General features: G+C 49.9%; 1 protein-coding gene across 2 annotated transcripts in view; it reads left to right on the top strand.

Moving 5' to 3' along the window:
• NPAS1 (neuronal PAS domain protein 1) overlaps positions 1-10,674 on the top strand; it is a 97,946-nt gene extending 87,272 nt beyond the window's left edge. For both annotated transcript variants that reach the window (XM_034792862.1, XM_034792863.1), the window contains exons 11-12: positions 4,432-4,538; positions 8,395-10,674. In XM_034792862.1, coding sequence (XP_034648753.1) covers positions 4,432-4,538; positions 8,395-9,659 — 1,372 coding nt within the window. In that variant the 3' untranslated portion in view covers positions 9,660-10,674. The remainder of the gene's footprint in view (positions 1-4,431; positions 4,539-8,394) is intronic.
• Positions 10,675-18,907: the final 8,233 nt, after the last annotated feature.

Here is an 18,907-nt window from a genome sequence, read left to right as displayed (position 1 = left end):
AGAACCCAGGAGTCCTGGCGTCCAGCCTCCCTGCTCTAACCACTAGACCCCACTCCTCTCCCTGAGTTGGGAACAGAACCCAGGAGTCCTGGCGTCCAGCCTCCCTGCTCTAACCACTAGATACCACTCCCCTCCCTGAGTTGGGAACAGAACCCAGGAGTCCTGGCGTTCAGCCTCCCTGCTCTAACCACTAGATACCACTCCCCTCCCTGAGTTGGCACTAGAACCCAGGAGTCCTGGCTCCCAGCCCCCTCTGCTCTAGACACTAGACCCCAGACCCCACTCAGAGCCCCTAACCTGTGCTGAGAGCTTCACAAACCCACAGTAAAAGATAGTGGGAGGGGGGAAAACAGAGGCAAGCCCCAGATCCTCAAAGACATTTAGGGGGCCTAACTTCCCCTGATTTCTGGGGGAGGATCCAGGATACCAAGTGACTTGTCCGGCTTACCCCAGAGCGCTAGGCCTAGAATCTAGGTCTCCTAACTAACACAGTACGTCTACAGAGCACCTGGAAGAAGGCTAATGGCATTTTGGGTTGTATAAGTAGGGGCATTGCCAGCAGATCGAGGGACGTGATCATTGCCCTCTATTTGGCACTGGTGAGACCTCATCTGGAATACTGTGTCCAGTTTTGAGCCCCACACTACAAGGAGGATGTGGAAAAATTGGAAAGAGTCCAGCGGAGGGCAACAAAAATGATGAGGGGGCTGGGGCACATGGCTTATGAGGAGAGGCTGAGGGAACTGGGATGTTTAGTCTGCAGAAGAGAAGAGTGAGGGGGGAGTTGATAGCTGCTTTCAACTACCTGAGGGGGGGTTCCAAAGAGGCTGGAGCTCGGCTGTTCTCAGTGGTGGCAGATGACAGAACAAGGAGCAATGGTCTCAAGTTGCAATGGGGGAGATCTAGGTTGGATATTAGGAAACACTATTTCACTCGGAGGGTGGTGAAGCACTGGAATGGGTTCCCTAGGAAGGTGGGGGAATCTCCTTCCTTAGAGGTTTCTAAGGCCCGGCTTGACAAAGCCCTGGCTGGGGTGATTTAGTTGGGGTTGGTCCTGCTTTGAGTAGGGGGTTGGACTAGATGACCTCCTGAGGTCCCTTCCAACCCTGATAGTCTATGATTCTGTGATTCCCCGCACGGGTGGGCAGACATGAGCTAGCACAGTACAAACAGCAGAGCAGCTCGTGCAGTGGCATGGGCCAGGCACCCACGTACAAGCCTGCTCGCCTGCTAGCCCAAACTGCTGCAACCACGCTGCCATTTTTAGCTCTATTCTACCTTGATCAGCACTCCCAGCTGGAGTGTGGCTACACCCATAGTCTGGTGCCCTGACTGCTGTGCCACCTGGGTCTTTTCCCCAGGCCCGAGCAATGGATCTGGCCATAAATATCCCTTCATCGGCGGCCGTCCCTCAGGGTAGCTTGGTGTGCCGTTTCGCATCAGTTGCACGAGGAGGCTCTCCCTTCAGCTCCAAGAGGCACCCGGACGTGTCACCTGATGTTGAAGCCAGGGCCGGCTCCAGGCACCAGCAAAGGAAGCAGGTGCTCGGGGCGGCCAATGGAAAGGGGCGGCACGTCTGGGTCTTCGGCGGCAATTCGACGGCGGGTGCCTCAGTCCCTCTCGGAGCGAAGGACCCGCCACCGAATTGCCGCCAAAGAATGAAGCGGCGCGGTAGAGCTGCCGCCGAAGTGCCGCCGATCACGGCTTTATCTTTTTTTTTTCCCCGCTTCGCCGCTTGGGGTGGCAAAAAAGCTGGAGCTGGCCCTGGTTGAAGCTAGACAAATTCAGGTGAAAATGAAGGTGTATGTTTTTAACGGTGAAATTAACCATCGGAACAACTCACCCAGGGTCGGGGTGGATTCTCCATCACGGACCATTTTTAAATCAAGACGGGCTGTTTTTCTAAAAGCTCTGCCCTAGAAATGGTATGGGGGCCATTCTCTGGCCTGGGTTATGCAGGGGGGTCAGACTAGATCAGTGGTTCTCAAACTTTTGTACTGGTGACCCCTTTCACATAGCAAGCCTCTGAGTTTGACCCCCCCTTATCAATTAAACACTTTTAAATATTTTAACACCATTATAAACACGGGAGGCAAAGCGGGGTTTGGGGTGGAGGCTGACAGCTCACAATCCCCCATGTAATAACCTCGATCCCCTGTTTGAGAACCCTGGACTAGATGATCACAATGGTCCCTTCTGGCTTTGGAGACTAGGAATTTTGGTCACTGGCCTCCGTAGCTTCAGAGAACAGCCCTGAGCAAACATCGCAGGGTGGGTGTGGCACTGCAAAAAATCACCACTTGTCTGGAGTGTCTCCCCCACCTGCACCATTAAAGCAACTCCAGAATTATACACTTTCTCTGGCGAGGAGAGGGGTTTTTTTATATCTAAAATAAATTAATATATGAATGACTACAACAGATGGTTATTAATGGCTGTTTTTTTTCCCCTGCTAAAGCAAAAGGAGCTATTATTATGCTAATCCTGTAAGTAATTACAGATACCAGTGTATGATTTGTCAGGGTGATTAGTATTTTAGTTAATTAGTGCTGTAATTACAGAGACTAATTAACTTTCTCTCAGCCTTCCTGGAATGGAAACTTATTTACTTTCTTTTCGCTGGGAAGCAGCACATGATGAATGATGAGGCGAGGCACGGGGGACCCTCCCCGTCCCACCCCGGACTAAGCCCACTGTCAGCAGGTCGTTCTCAGGGGTGTGCTCCTGTAGCTAGCCTCTCCCAGCCTCCCCAGTCATGCACCCTGGCTGGGCTAGATTGGAAGGGTGGGGGAGACCAGCTAGTGGTATATGGGATGGGATTGTGATTTACAGAGCGGGTTTGGGGGATTCAGGACTCCTGGGTTCTTTGGGTAACCCTGGGAGGACAGTGCAACCCAGTGATTAGTTCTCTTCCTATATATAGCAGGAAGTGGCTAGTGGCTAGAGAAGGGGACCAGGATGCCTGGGTTCTCCTCTCAGCTGAGAGCGAGGGGGAGCCCGATGCTTTGAATAGCATGTGTCCTGTTTCACCTCCTGCAAGATGATGGGGGGTCATCATGGCTACCTTGTAGGGCTGCTGTCTTAATTACTGTTAATGAAGTGCTTCGGGATCCTTGGATTCACGTTGATACAGACGTGGAGGAGGGTGGGCCAATTTCACTCCTGGTGTAGCACAATTTACCTCAAGGGAGTTACCCTGGCCAGCAGTGACACTATGGGTGTTACACCAGGGGAGAACTTGGCCCTGTGCTTTTCCCCTTCCTCCCCGCGCCGAGCTCTGGCAGAGCCGTTTGCAGGGGACGGCTCATTTGAATCGGATCCAACTCTGCCCGTCCATAAACAATGAAACCCCAAAGCTGGCTGTTTTCTAAAAGAGAGAGCTTGCGATTTCCAATCTGTCCTTGTTTGTTCTTGGACAATAAGGCACTAGCCCTAGTGGAGTTGTTTTGCAGAGACCAGCCTGCAGGTGGCTGGCTGTGTCAGCTTGAAATCAAGTTTTCCTTCTTCGGTTCTTTTGTTAGGGGCTCAGTTGGTTTAATTTCATGGCCTCCCGGCAGGCTTAGCAATCTACCAAGGATCAGCCCACACTGCTCTATCTCCTTTGGGAGGCCCTTTCTAGGGTGGCTTGAGGGATAGCAGTACTACACTGGGCCACAAGAGATCTGGTTTAAATTCTCAGCTCCATCACAAACTGCCTGCGACCTTGGGCAAGTTACTTAGACCCTGAGTCCACATGGCGCTCACATTTTCAAAGGTGGCACCTAAACCCATGGGCACCTAAATCTCCTAGGTGCCTACGGGCTTATCTGTACAGAGACACTCAGGGATGGTCTAAATGAGACGATTAGATCGACTCAGCTACATTGCTCAGGGATGTGAAAAATTCACACCCCTAAGAGACATAGTTAAGTCAACATAAACTCCAGTGCAGACAGCGCTAGATTGGCAAGGTGGATTTACTACAGGTGTACCGCTGTGCAGTTTCTAAGTGTAGACATAGTTTCAGGAAAATTTAGTCTGAATTCACTTTTAAAATGGACTAGTTTAACTGCACTAAACCCCTCTGTGGATGCTCTTATCCAGAATTAAAATGGACTTAATTCGATTTAGCTGAATTCACTTCCAAAGTGAAATAGAACCCAGGAGTCCTGACTCCCAGCCCGGCCTGCTCTAACCACTAGACCCCACTCCACTCCCAGAGCTGGGGATAGAACCCAGGAGTCCTGAGTCCCAGTCATCCCACCGTGCTCTAACCACTCGCCTTCCAGACCCTGAATTCAAACCCAGGAGTCTTGGCTTGTAGTTCCCTGCTCTGATCACTAGCCCATACTGCCTCCCACGGGACCTAAGCTTGTGCTACAGAAATCCCATCAGTGGAGGGAACAACCTGATCTGTTGTTTCTCTGATTTACTTTTGCCAAACCCTTTTAGCAAACCCGAGTATAAGAACACGGCCCTGGACATCTTCCAGCTGCCTGGGATTCCAGCCCGACAGACCGATGCCTCCGACGTGTCCGACTTGGAACCTGACTTCAAAGGTAAAAGCCCTGGCCAGATTGTGACCGAGCCAGAGACAGGATGTTCTGGTAGCACCAGCCTCATTCCGGGGACCATAGGTTACCAATGCCCTGATCGGTGCGGCAGGGCTCCAACTCACTGCTGCAGTGCGATGGGTATTTTAGCTTTGGCTTTGCCAATATACCCACTATGAAGGAATTAACTCAGGGGAGTTCTCTGGCCTGCGTCACACAGCGAGGTCAGACTAGATGATCACAGTGGTCCCTTCAGGCCTTACAATCTATGAATGCCCCAGACTGGGAGTCCCAGCCCCATCTCTGTCGGTGAGCGGGGGTGGGGGCTCTTTCTTCTAAGCCATTCCTAGCCCCATTGCGGCTCTGGGAGGTTCAGTGATGCACGGGGTGGGGGGCTATTCAGAAAGGAGTTCTCTCCCTTCTAAGTCATGACGCCAGAGGGCATCCCGTTGTGGTTCGGGGGGTGCTGTGTTATGGGAAATTTGGGCTTGCAGATAAGGGGTAAAAATGAAGCCCTGACTTCATGATCATTAAGGATCATTTTCATCAGCAACCTGAGGGCATTTCCTCATATGGACTGCCGCAGAGCTCCAGTGATTCACACACATTAACCCCCTGTGTCCTGGCCAAATTCCAGTTTGGGCAAGAACTAATCCTTCTACAATTTCAAATACATGGGGGGTTCATGTTTCCTTCCTTGCCTGTCTACGGCTTTTAACAGGCTGCTGCATCCAACCCCAGAGGTAGCTGCATTTCAGGGAGGGGTGAAATACATCATCTCTCCTACCCATTGCGGGGGCAAGGATCATGGGGCTTTCTGACTGAATGCTTGTAAGGTGCTTTAAGAGCCTCAGGGGAAGGATGCCACAGCAGGGCAAAGCATCGTTAATTTCACTCCGGACACAGCCTCATCTTAATTAACCTCTCTTGGCATATGATAAATTATATCATAGGGTCATGCTCTGAGAGAGCATAGTGTGGCAGCCCCAAGAGCGGAGCCTTTGCTAGAGGGTCAGATCGTGTGCGTGTCGGGGGAGGTGGATTTCCAGGAACGGTAGAAACTTTGGAGCTGCAGATAAATTCCTGCTGCTCACAAACACTCAGTGCTAGCGTTCTTCGCTTGCCGGGCTCCCTTTGACAGCCTCCCAGGTAGCAGCACGCACAACGCAGGAGCAATCTTCACCCCTCTCAACTGCTTCTCATTTGAGGATCTCAAAGCATTTTACAGGCATAAATTAATGCAACCTCTTGGGACATAAGGAACTATTGTCCCCACAGGAGAGAACAGAACCCAGGAGTCCTGGCTCCCACTTTCCCTTTCTAACCACCACCTCTCAGCCCTCACTTCTAGCTTTCAAATCTGACAGCGCCTTGGTAGGGCTCGCTGGAGCCCCCAGGTTCACAGGGCTAAAGATGGGGGAAACATCAGGTTTCCCCTAGACATAATGAATTCCATGCACCCTCCTCCTCATCGACTCATAGAATATCAGGGTTGGAAGGTGACCTCAGGAGGTCATCTAGTCCAACCCCCTGCTCAAAGCAGGAACACTTCCCATGCTGCACTGGAAGCCAGATCAGTGTATCAGACCCTATGCATGTGCCAATGTACGGTCTGCCAGGGTCCTACTCGGTCATCACCACTCTCCCAGCGAACACCGAGGACCCCCTCCGGCTGGCCTACTTGAAAGATACTCAACCCTTGCCTTTCACTCTCACCAGTTGCTAAAATCCTCCACTATTATTCTTAGGTGTATTACGGTAGTGCCTAGGAGCCCCAGTGAGAGACGAGAACCCCATTGTGCTAGTTGATTGCTATTAGGTGTATTATGGTAGCCCCAGTCACATGCCAGGGCCCCACTGTGGTAGGTGCTGTCCAAACACAGCCCCAAAGAGCTGATGGTCCCACTATAAGACAGGAGACACCAGATGGGGACAGATGAATAGGGGAGCACGGGGAACTGTCTGAGACCGTGTTAGTTGCTTCCTTAAAAGCTGACAATAGTCACCCCCCAACCTAAACAGCTCTCCACTCCCGCCCAGCCTCTCTCCCTCCCCATGTGTTACTGTAGTTAGGCGAGTACGGAACCCTGTGCCTCTTACTTCAGCCAGTGACCTGCAAAGCCTGGTGTGTATGCGAAATCCAGAGCAGGCAGCGCTACCGTGACTGAGTGGAGGGTAGGTCCACAGCCTAGTGGCAGGGTGTGACTGTGCCAGAATACAGTATTAAATTGGTCGAAAGTTTCCTGGCAAAACAGTTTTCAGATGAAAAATTAGGCTTTTGCGGAAACAAAATTTATCACACTGAGGGTCTGCGTCCTGTGGAAAACTTAAATTTTGCATCAAAAAAACAAACTAGTTCATCCAAAATCAGAAGTATTTTGATTTGGCTATGCTACCACAGAGCCTCATGGGAGTTGTAGTTTGGTTGTCTCGTGTCCCCATTCTCCTGTATGGGCTGGGATCCCTGGCCAGACCACATCTCTCATGATGCACCACAGCTAAGGACTTCCATGGTGCATGACCTCCCTTCTGCAAGGGGCAAGACCCTGATGCATCGTGGGAGATGTCATCCAACAGCGAGCCTGGCCAATAGAGACTAGAAGCAGGTGGCACTCAAAGTACAACTCCCATGAGGCACTGTGGCCGTATTTCTAAATAGATTTTTTTTTTCCAGATGAAATTTTTTGGTATTCAAATCTGATGGGGAAAAAATTAAATGCGCTGTAGAAAACTTAGACAAAATAAATTACTGTGTTGTTTTTAGGCTTGGCAGAATTCAAGTTTTATAATTTCAACACCTATTAAATTTTAAAAATGCTTAAAATAATCAATTAAAATTTTCAAATTTGTGAGAAACTTCGGGGTGTCAGACAACTATTTATTGACAGTAGACGTTGAAATTCAAAACGTTCAAGCGTTATGTCTGTCAAAACCCATTGTCAAAATCTGCTAAGTAGCCTTAAATCAAACTGTAATAAATTCTCTGGCAGCATTTTTCTTACTTTGCCTATCTGTACATTTCTATTAACATGGATGGAAATATTATTTCATTGGTTTGCGTGTGAAAATGGTGAAATCAGCATTTACCTACAAAAAACTAATCCTTCCAAATCTAGTTGTTTTTAATTTTAAAAAAATCCATGGAAAATACCCATTTTCTGACCAGCTCTACGTGTAGGGAAGAAACCAGCACTGGCCCGTGGTGAGGAATGGAGTAGATGGGACCCGAACAGCATTTCCCCATCTCCAATGCACTGCCCTAGAGATAGGATCCAAGTTTGGGCCCTTAACCAACCCAGAGCATGAAGGAATCCTAATTGCACTGAAGCTACAGACAACCCTAGAGACAGGCAGGTTGGGCTAGTGATTAGTGCATTGGGTCGCCTGGGTTCTAGTCCTGGTTCTGATACAGCGTGACCTCGGCCCCCTGCTCAGCATCTTGGTTTTTCCATCTAGCAGAGGTGGTGAGCACTGTGACGCTAGGAACCGGTGTTGTAATACTCGGATGGAAGAAAAGTACAATCTTATTAAGGGAGCTAATCTTTTCCTCTCTTCTTTGGCCCTGAGGCTGGGAATCCGATCCATCCTGGCAGGAGGGACACAGTCTAAGAGGAATCATGCCGCGTTGACTTTGCATTGCTGGTGTGCCCTGAGGTTGTGATCATTAGCTGCCCTGCTGGTAGGAAGCAGCTATAAAGTGGGCTATAACTCCCATTAGATGTCGCTCTGGAAAAATGTTTTGTTAGATAAAATAAACCCATCGCCTGCTGGCAGAAAGCAGCTAGGTGGAGTTTAACAACCTCCGTCCAGATCCCTTGCTGAGTAGGCTACTCCTGCATCACTTTCTCTTCTTCCCTTCCAGAGAGCGACCATGGGCCGGAACACAAGCAGGGGAACCAGTTTCTGCCCAAAGCGGCTGGGGCCTTGGCCAAAGGTTACTCCCGGAGCAGCCCAGATGACGGGGCCCGTTGCTCCATGGCGGAGAACGATGCCAGCAGCCCGGAAACGAGCTACAAGGATGAGGAGGTGTCGGAAGGAGCTGGGGCAAGCGACGCCGAGAGCAGGCGCAGGGGGCCCCGGAGCAAACGGATCAAGTTGGAGTTCCAGCCGGAGAGCCCCCCCCGGGAGGCCTCGCTCGTCAGCACCGAGGAGTCGGACAGCGGCAGCGAGGAGGAGCCTGATCTCCCGCCCCAGCCGGTGGCGCTGGAGAGGAGGGTGAACGGGTACAATATGGCTGCAGGGCGGAACGCGGGGCCGAGCCGGCCCTGCACATCAGAGTTCGCCTCTGTCATCCAGACCCAGAGGAGCTACCCACCGAAAGCCAGCGCGGCGCTTAGCATTAAGACGGAGCAGAGCCAGGCTCCCAAGTACGACAAGGCCACCCTGTGGACCTACCCCTCTGCCCGGGATGCCCTCCACGAGGGACCCCCCTACACTGTGAGCAAAGCACTTAGCCTGGAGAAGCCCATTCTGAGGCAAGCCACTTCCCACTTGTACGTCTCCATCCCGGACTCTGTCCTCACCCCTCCCGAGATGGACAGCAGCGGGGGCCTGGCCAAGGCCCCCTTCAGCACCTCTCCCCGGGCTATGCTGCCAGCCCCCTCAGCTGAAACGCTCTCCCCCCCGCTCTCGGGCTCACCGTGCGAGGAAAGGGCCACGTCGACGCCCTTCGCCCCCCTGGTCTATCCTGGCGAGATGGAGGCGCTCCAGCGGTTCCACGCGGGGAACGTGGTCCTCCCGCTGGTGCACCAGCTCGGCGGGCACCACAGCATCGCCAGCACCACAGGCTCCCAGAGCCTCTACACCACCAGCACTATCCGATACGCCCCGGCCGACGTGACCCTGGCTGTGCCAGGCAGTGTGCTGCCTGCCTCCCACGCAATCAACCTCATGGACATCGGCAGCGCGGAGTCCAAGACCTCCATGGAACTCATGTACCACCACATCCAGCGGCTCAACATGGTGGCGCCGTTTGGGAACTCAGCAAGCGCCACCGGTTTGGCGCAGATTTCGGGCGCTGCGGGGGGCGTTTTCACGGCCGCCGAATCCTTGTTCTCTACGCTGCCCTTCTCCGTGGCCAGCGGCGGCATCCACAGCCTGTCAGCCGCAGAGCGCAAAGAGGACTAAGTCAAGCAGCGGCCCTGAAGGCGTCTCGTTAGACGTGCCACCCTGAACTGACTCTGCACTGAGCTCTGCGCTGAAGTCCGTGCTCCTTTGAAACTCATCTCGGGGGCTCACGACCGCAGGAGCTGCTGGATGTTTCAGCAGGGAAAAAAAAAAATCTTTATTCTGGAATCAATCCTCGTGTCTCATTCCCCTCCCCCACGACTAAATCACAGCACAAATCAGTATTCTGCTCCCTGCTTCATAGCTTTACCCTTCTGGGCCAGATGCTCCTGTTACGCTGGTGTAAATCCAAAGCGGGTCCATGAGTTACTCCAGATTTACACCAGAGAACAGAATCTGCACTTTTAAAAAAATCAGCTACCCTTTGTGGAAAAGCCAGAATCACAGCAAGCATCGGCTCACCCCCACCTTCCTGATTTATATCTTTAAAAGCAGGAGGAGTTTCCTTCCCCTCTTTGCCTTTTCTCCCATTAATGCATAATGGTGCATGGGAAGAAAGGACGCTTTGCACTCATGACGTGGCCCGGTTTCCGTCGGCTGATTTACCGCAGGAGAGGATCTGGCCCCTAGTACGTTTCCAGCTTCACAATGCTGTATAAACGTTAATCGATCCGTACTGCCAGACGCTTATTATGGAGCTGAACATCATCCCGATTGTTGAGGCTGGGGGCCAGATTCTGTTCCTCTTCTGTTACACGGGGGTAAAATCTGGAGTGATTCCAGGGTGACCAAGAGCAGAATAGGGTTTGGGGAAGCCAGGACCCTGAGAGAGCAACGTAAATTGGAGCAAACGGATGCAGCTTCCTTGGAAATCTGTGGGGTTAAGTGCGGCGGGGAGGGCGTGAGTAGCAAAGTGAGTTGCTTATTCTGATCGGCGGGGAAGGCAAAATGAGGTGACTTACACCCTCTCCATAGCTGCTTTAATGTGTAAGACAATGTGCCCCTCCCTCATCACCTCCTCTTTATCTTACCGCCTCCAGGTGGCTGCTTCTCTTACGCCTCCCAACCCTGTTGGCCTCTTCCACATAGCTGCAGGTCAGACTAATTGGCCACTTATGCCTGTTTTCTGACCCACCGAGCAGTTTGGCCCAGCGCTCTGTAAGGGCTAACTACGCTTAAGTGCTTTTCCCTGCAGATTTTTAACAAAATAAAGAGAGTGCTTTGCTCTTTGGGAGTGGGCGACAGAGGATGGATCACTTGGTGATTGCCTCTTCTGTTCATTCCCTCTGGGGCACCTGGCATTGGCTGCTGTCAGAAGCCAGGATACTGGGCTAGATGGACCTTTGGTCTGACCCAGTACGGCCGTTCTTATGTTCTTTGGCCAGGCCTTCTGCTACCCTGCTCTGTGCCAGCAGCAAACTTCCTTTTATTCCTCCCTAGGAGGAGGGGGGGATTGGTAAAAAGAGGCTTCTCCCTCAACTCCACTGGGTGTTTTTCTCCTATTCAAGGAAGGATGAATGGAAGCTGGATACAAAGAAAAGGGTTTCCAGGTTGCTCTGGCGGCTTGGCTGGAGAGTTCCTGTTCTTCTCATTACCATCATCTTCACAGCAGGGCCTTTTTCCTAAGAGGGGGTGAGCCCTCTCCCCAGCTTCGGCACTTGGTCCTGAATCAAACACTAGCTGTGCTCAGCTGAAATCCGGCCCGCACAACCGCAAAGTGCATTTGCTTTTAAGCTAGAGCAAGAGCATTTGCACTCACCTGTCTCTCAAGTGTTGCTTAAGATACTCCATAAGCGCTTAAATGGTCATTTGACCAGAGTGTGTAAGAACAACAGTGATCTGTGGTTAGGGCTTCCACCCACAGTCCAGTCCCCCAATTCCTTTATTTATTTATCCAAAAGGGAACAACTTCAAGAGGAGAATCTGAGGGCCTGACATCAGAATATCTCATTGGTTAGGGCACATCTGAAAGGTGGGAGACCCCTGTTCAAATCCTCTCTCACCATCTGGTCTCCCACACCCCCGGTGAGTGCTCTGATCACTAAGTTAAAAGCTATAAAGTGGGCAGCATCACCGTCTTGTCTGGCCAGATTTGAATAGGACCCAAGCAGGTAGGTGTGCTCGGAGCACGCCCAGCGGCTCAGGACTCGCAAGCAAACGCCTATCTTCCTCAGGTGTGTAGATCATGCTGGGGCCTGGGCATGAGATGGACATCCAGATGCCTTGAATGAGGCATCGGGCATATGCCCAGAGGCAGAAACGTGGGTACCCAGGGAACATTTAGGCATTGAGTTTAGGCAACTACAGAGTTATGCCAAGCAGGGGGGGGGTTGTGGATTGGGATGATGCCCGAATCAGAGATTTAGATGCCTAAATGCCTTTGTAGATCTGGGCTGTAGTTCAGCAACGTCATTGGAGGCTACGCTGATTTACTGTAGTCCCTTATTCCTTGAAGAGTATTTAGAGCTGTGGGAGTGACAGCCCTGCCAACTGAAGTCTAATCATGAGCAGAGGCCGCGTCGGGTCCCTATTTCTCACACTGTCCCCTGCCACGGTGCCTCACCCGTGCCCTAGTAAGCCCACCCACTAGGGATGAGGACAAGTTCCATTTCTGTGGTCTGTTCAATCCATGGCTTTTGCACTGAGATTGCCAAGAGGGGGAATTGCAGTGGGGCCACCTAGGAACTAAATGGAGATCAACTAATTTCCCAGATCACCGCCCACCAGTGAGCATTGTTCATGGTCACGCTGGGCTGGATTTGAACCAGTGACTAGTTTGACAGGCTGGCATTGTGCTACAGAGCTTCTTCCAAGCAATCCACCCCCTCCCCTTGCAAACACAGCACTTCAACTGAACGATCCAACAAAAATAAGCCCTCAGGGTGGTGCCAGAGCCACCTCTGAACCCCTTCCTTCCCGCAAGCTAGGAGAACAAAAGGAGGCAAAGAGACAACTCCATTGGCTGCACTTAAAAAGGTAAACTGATGTCATGACTTTTAGCACTTATTAAAAAAAAGAGATTTGTATAATTCTGTTAAACAAAACCCCACCCCCCAAACAGTAGCGCTTGTATGCCATGTTCTTTTTCTGTAACTTTTGCTGAAGGATCTCTGTGTGTTTTTTTAATTTTTCCATTCCCCTTCGTCCGATGAAGGTAGCTTCCATCGTTGACTGGGTGTTGTCATTGCGGCTGCTTTCTGCAGTCCAAGATTTCAATGAAAATAAAATAAAAAAAATAAAAAAGGAATCAACTTGTTTCTCCCCTTTTGGTTTAATGAGAAGAAACCACGAAACGAATGAAAGGCCACGAACAGCCACAGAACGTGTCAGGTGAGCAGCATAAACAGCACCCAGAGAGACACAGGGCTCAGGGGAGATGGAAACCCATCGTGAACAACCAAGGATTTGATTGTCAAAGGTGCTGGCACCCACAACTGTTGCCAGTTCCAATGGGAGCTGTGGGTGCATGCCACCTTGGAAAATCAGGCCCTTTGCTTGTAAACATGCCTTAAATTGGGGAGTGGGTTTCAGTTTGGTATCAGGGAATTCAGACACATGTCCACCCCTGCCTCTAGAGCAGAGGCCCAGAAGCTGTCAGTCAACAACCCACTCTCTGTGAAGAAGCACCCACTGTATTTTCAATGATGACTGGATCGGCTGGGTATTTGCTAGCAGATTTAAAGGAGAATGGAAGTGATTTTCACAAGAGCAAAACTCACTGCGTCAGACTTTCCAAAGCTGTGCTTCAGAATACCTGAAAAGGTTTCAGACTGACAGGCATAGGGCAGATTGATGGTCCCTACTTTAATCCCCTCTCACAGGAAATGCAAGTGGACAGTGCATAAAAACAAGACATTCAGAGCCGTAGCCCTGCACTCAACAGCTCTTCTGAGGTAAGTTATGCGAGGGGGGGCTTTTATTTTTGGGTCCGTGGAAGAGAGCAGCAGAACCTTCCAGTGCTCTTTGCATTTTCTGTTCCGTTCTTGCTCCATCTCTTACTGCTTACACTCCTTGTCATTAGATTTCATGCATACATGGCACTTAAAGAAATAAAATAATTATTAGTCAGTTATGTTTCACATTCAACCATCTGCTTAGAAGCTTTCATATTCAACAGCAGTTTTCTTCTGTAGATCTGGGTAAGTATTCTCCCTTTCAGATGAGGCAACTGACTTGGCCACAGACCCAGACAGTGTCAGAGCAGGGGATAAAACCCAGGAATACCAAAACAAGCCCATCCCTTACTTACTTAGCACTAGGCTACACTCCTTCCCAGAGCTGAAAAACATAACCGAGGATTCTTAATTTAATCCCTTGCTCTAATCACTAGACCATGCTTCACGAATAACCCCCTTCCAACATTGCTTCATCTTGCTCAAGTACATCGGTGTAGGCAAGAGTTTCACACAAACTCAACGGGAGAAGAAGAGATTGTACGTGATAAGTTAGTGTAAACTTCTACAAACTTTATTGTGCCAGCTGCTGCATCCGTCATGGAAAGCAGTTATCAGAGGGTAGGCTGGTTGTGAAAGATTCATGGAGAAATTGCTTCAAAATAATGAGGACTGGCAGCATTTGCAAATCCCAGGGTAGTTATAGGGCTCATCTAATCTCTTGGGCATCGTTCCTCTTGGGTATTTCAAAAGGTGCTAGCCAAATGAGCTGAGCAGCATATACCACAGGGAAATAGGACAGAGTTTATCAACGGGAGAAAAAAGTTTTCACAACAGCTATTAGTGAAATGTGCCAGACTGACAGTCCTATAGGATTTATTCACAACACACACAACATGCCTGCATGGTGCTTTAACAGACAAGTCCCTGCCTCTAAAACTTTACAGTATAATTTAAACAGGTGGACAACTTATAAGGAAAAAAGGCAGATGCCTCAGAAAGGGAAAAGCGCTAATCGTCATTAGAAAGGCCAGGCAAAAGCAGCAAGTCAGATGGAGATATCAGCAAGACAGTGAAACCCTCAGGAGAGATGCTACAGCAGTGCAAAGCAGATTAAGTCCACCGCAGAGGCTGCAGCAGGGGAAAATGGTCCAGGTATGTTTTGCATTAGTTACGAAAACTGCGATTAATGCATTCCATCTGCTCAACTCCCCACCTTCCGGAAGCCCGTAATGCCAAATGCTCTGAAGGTCGTTTACATCAATTGCTAATGCATGGAGCGGAGTCATTTCCAGTGCACAACCCTTGGGGACATTGCCTTTGCGAACTATGCGTTGCCCAGAGAGGCTTTAAATCAATGGGTTGCCACCTCTGGTTTGAAAAATAGCCAATGTGTCTTTATCACCTGGGTTTCACAAGCCTCCTTTCCTGGAGGCCGAGAGACGGGGCCAAATTCTGCTCTCTCAAACTAGTTTAAAGCTGGAATAATTCCATAAGGTCCTCTTAGTATTTACTGCGCATACATGAGGTGCTACGATACCAACTGCAAGACTTTTTAATTCAGAGAGAGACTAATATTGTCCTCCATTATTCCTACAAAGTAAGAGGATTTTGGTGGAGGGATGTCAGGAGACTATAAAAAGCCTCACACCTAATTATTTGCACATTCTTTGAATCTTTTGGCTGGGGTTTTAGCAGCTTTTACGAAGTGCTTTATCCCTAGCGTTGTGCTGGGAAAATACTTGCATTGCAGCGCCCGGAGATTCTGACCCTAAAGCCAACATAACCCGGCCCCTGGGAGATCCTCCCAGCATAGATGCATCCAATAGGGCAGAACTGGTACAAAGGTTCCTGCACACCACACCACACCACACCCCATTGGCGTAGAAGGCATGGCCAGGATTTCTCTGATGTTTTGCTAGCACATCAGCACTTTGGAGCTGCAGCCAGCCAGCGTAACTCAGCATGCCAATATAAGTTACATCTGGCAGACAGGCAGCCCATGGGGCAAGGAAGTATAAAGTGTGTTCTCCAGAGTCAAGGATCCAGACCCTTGATTTTGTTTCCGGCCTTGCAGGATGCATCACGCCTCCAGGTCACAACATCGTGAAGTTTCAAATGAACAACATGGCAAATGATTGTTCAGACCAGTGAAAACAAACCATTGGAAGAAATGAAAGGAACAATGTTTGGGGGAAGGGAATAGATGCAGTCACAACCAGGTGAGGTTTTTAATTGGTTGCATCACATTTCCCTCCCTTTATTTGCACTGATAGGTGGCCTTACTTCTAGCTATTCACAGGGTCATTTCCACCCACATGTACCCATCGTTGTGTGGAGGGCTGCAACACCATGACTCACAATAACAACTTGCCAGGAGCCAAAAGGACAGCATCTGAACAGTACTGAGGCCTGGTCTACACTGAGGGGGGGGGGGGGGGGGATTGATCTAAGTTACGCAACTTCAGCTACGTGAATAACGTAGCGGAGGTCGACGTACTTGGACCTACTCACTGCGGTGAGTGGACTGCTGCCGCTCCCCCGTCGACTCTGCCTGCGCCTCTCGTGGCGGCGGAGTAGAGGAGTTGACGGGAGAGTGCTCAGGGGTCGATTTATCGTGTCTAGGCTAGACGCGATAAATCGACCCCTGTTGGATCAATCGCTGCCCGCCCATTCGGCAGGTAGTGTAGACATACCCTAAGTAAACAGTTTTATAGATCAAAAATAAATACTTTGCCTATCCTTAACTCCTCCCACTGGAGGATCTCAAATATGCTCCACAAACCTTATACCCAAGAGGTAGGCAATTATATTCCATTTTAGAGATAACTAAACTGAGGCAAAAGGCAATAAGAGACCTGAGCAACGCAGCAGCAGCGGTAGGACTAGAACCGTACTCTCCTAACTCCCAGTCTTATGCTTCCTGGATAGGTGCTTGTGGAGTTCAACAGCCATTTAAAAAAACAAAAGCTACAACTATTAATCTCTCGAGGCAATAGCAGAGAAAGGGCAGCACGCATGAGGGCCTGATCCTGTAACCCTTATAGAAACAAAACTCATGGAAATCAAGGGAAGTTTAACCTTCATAACAACGTAATCAGGCCCTTTCTGCAAGTGGAAATGGGGAGGGTGAGAAAGCAGAGTGTACATTTCATTCAGACACAGGAAGAGAGCAGTTTTGTTTTGTTTTGATGTTTTTAATACAAACATTAACTGATCTGGATGTAAAATGGGCTCACGAGGCATTGTGAGTAACCTCAATGCGATGTGCTAACTTTACAACGCACGCCGGGGCAGCAGGATCGGACTCCATGGGATACTGTTGCGATTCAACATTTCTAGGGAGCATCAGCTGAATTTGGCTTAAAATTTCCAGCTTCTGCATACGTGGCAGAACAGGCATGGGATGTATGTGGGAGACGGGAGCAGAGGATCTCAATGGACAGCCAATTCTTTAAAAGCATCAGAGATCCATTTTGACAGCAACGCAAGCTCCCAGCTGGGAAGCCGTCCCACCAATCCATTTGCTACCACAGCAGGGTCTCCTGCAGCCATATTTCTGTTCGATGATCCAATTTTTCTAATGCTAATTCCCACTGCCAATCTGGAAAATGTTAAATAAATATAAAGCAGCCAACAGTGTCTTATTTACAATAAAGCTGCCCTTTCTTTGTGCCCTTGGACACGGTGGGCAGGACAGCCCGTGGGCGCTGTATCTATTGCATTAAAACTCAGTCCACTGAACGTGCTGGAGAACATTCTAAATGACCATCATGAAAACAGCAAAATCCCCCAGGACCTTGGTCTTTACTCGTCCGACTTCCCATCATCCTTTTTTGTGTCCTGGCATTCATCACTACTGTCCTCCTGTATGATCTCAACCTCAAGGCGACCGATGTAGAGGGAGATGGCACACAGCCAGAACAGTGCCACCGTTGTGACCGCCGTGCCGTTCAGCAGGGCCGTGGAGAAAGCAAGCATCATGGTGCGGCGGAGGAGGAAGAGGCTGACAAGGTAGGAGGCGCTGCCGTAAGACACGCAAATCCCGCCGAGAATGAAGAAACCTAGAGTAGAAACGGAGAATGAAATCCATCCATGCATCCGGAGCAGAGCTTGGTAAGCCATCCATCTATGGGAAATATCGGAGCAGCTCAGTCTTTAATGTATTTATTCTCCTAACACCCTTGTGAAGTAGGGAAGTGCTAAGATCCCCATCTGCACGATAGGGTAAGGAGCACAGACAGAATAAGTGACTTGGCCAAGGTCATACAGGAAGTCTGTGGCAGAGCAGGGAATTGATCTCAGGTCTCCCAAGTCCTAGCCTAGTGCTCTAACTTCTAGGCCATTCTGTCTCTTTATAATGGACTCAGGGCCATGCTAGTTACGACAGGCACTGTGCGTGACCGTTGCTGGCAGGGTTCCCTGGCTAGTGTAGACATGGATTGACTGATAAAATTGTTCCAGACTCCCTAGGAGGTTGTCTTAATAAATCCCCATTCACACAAGTCAAGCAAGATGTGCTAGAACACTGCAGGCAACAACTGTATTAAGCACAATTCTGCCAGTGCAGGTGATGCCAGAAAGTCTTCCCTATGATTTCTCCACTTTGAGTTAGGGTTTAAGGAAAACAGCCTTGTGCATGTTGTTCTGAAGAGTTGTTTCTTGGGAGGTAAGAAGGATGGTTAAAGCACATAACCGGGCCCCAGGATTCATGGGTTTTCTTCCCAACTCTGCCACAGAGTTCCTCTGTGTTAGCCCCAAGCTGCAATGGTTGAGTTGCAAACACTGCAAGAAATATTAGCCTACTAAACCCAGGATTGTGAGTTCAATCCTTGAGGGGGCCATTTAGGGATCTGGAGCAAAAAAAATCTGTCTGGGGATTGGTCCTGCTTTGAGCAGGGGGTTGGACTAGATGACCTCCTGAGGTCCCTTCCAACCCTGATCATCTATGATCTATGAAATCAAAATCCCAAATGGCTTTCATTGTAATCAAACAGATCAGGACAATTTTTAAAAACAGAACAAGGGAGAAAAGTTGGCCTGAACTTCCTGTCTTAAAAGTCAAGAACTCTTCAATTGGAAACTGCTCAACCATAAATGCACAACTCTTCGACTCATAGACTTTAAGGTCAGAAGGGACCATTATGATCATCTGGTCTGACCCCCTGCATGCTGCAGGCCGCAAGACCCTTCCCTGGACTCTGCCGTTGAAGTCCCCAATCCTGTGTTTTAGTGACTTCAATCGGCTGAGACCCTCCTGCTAGTGATCCCTGCCCCATGCTGCGGAGGCAGGCGAAAAACCTCCAGAGGCTCAGCCAATCTACCCTGGAGGAAAATTCCTTCCCGACCCCAAATATGGCGATCAGTAATACCCCGAGCATATAGGCAAGAGTCTCTAGCCTGACCCTTGTTGGC

Source organism: Trachemys scripta, chromosome 16 (genome assembly GCF_013100865.1).
Source record: "Trachemys scripta elegans isolate TJP31775 chromosome 16, CAS_Tse_1.0, whole genome shotgun sequence".
NCBI lineage: Eukaryota > Metazoa > Chordata > Testudines > Emydidae > Trachemys > Trachemys scripta.
The sequence above is the reverse complement of the archived record's forward strand: the minus strand, read 5'-3'. Positions and strand labels throughout refer to the sequence as shown.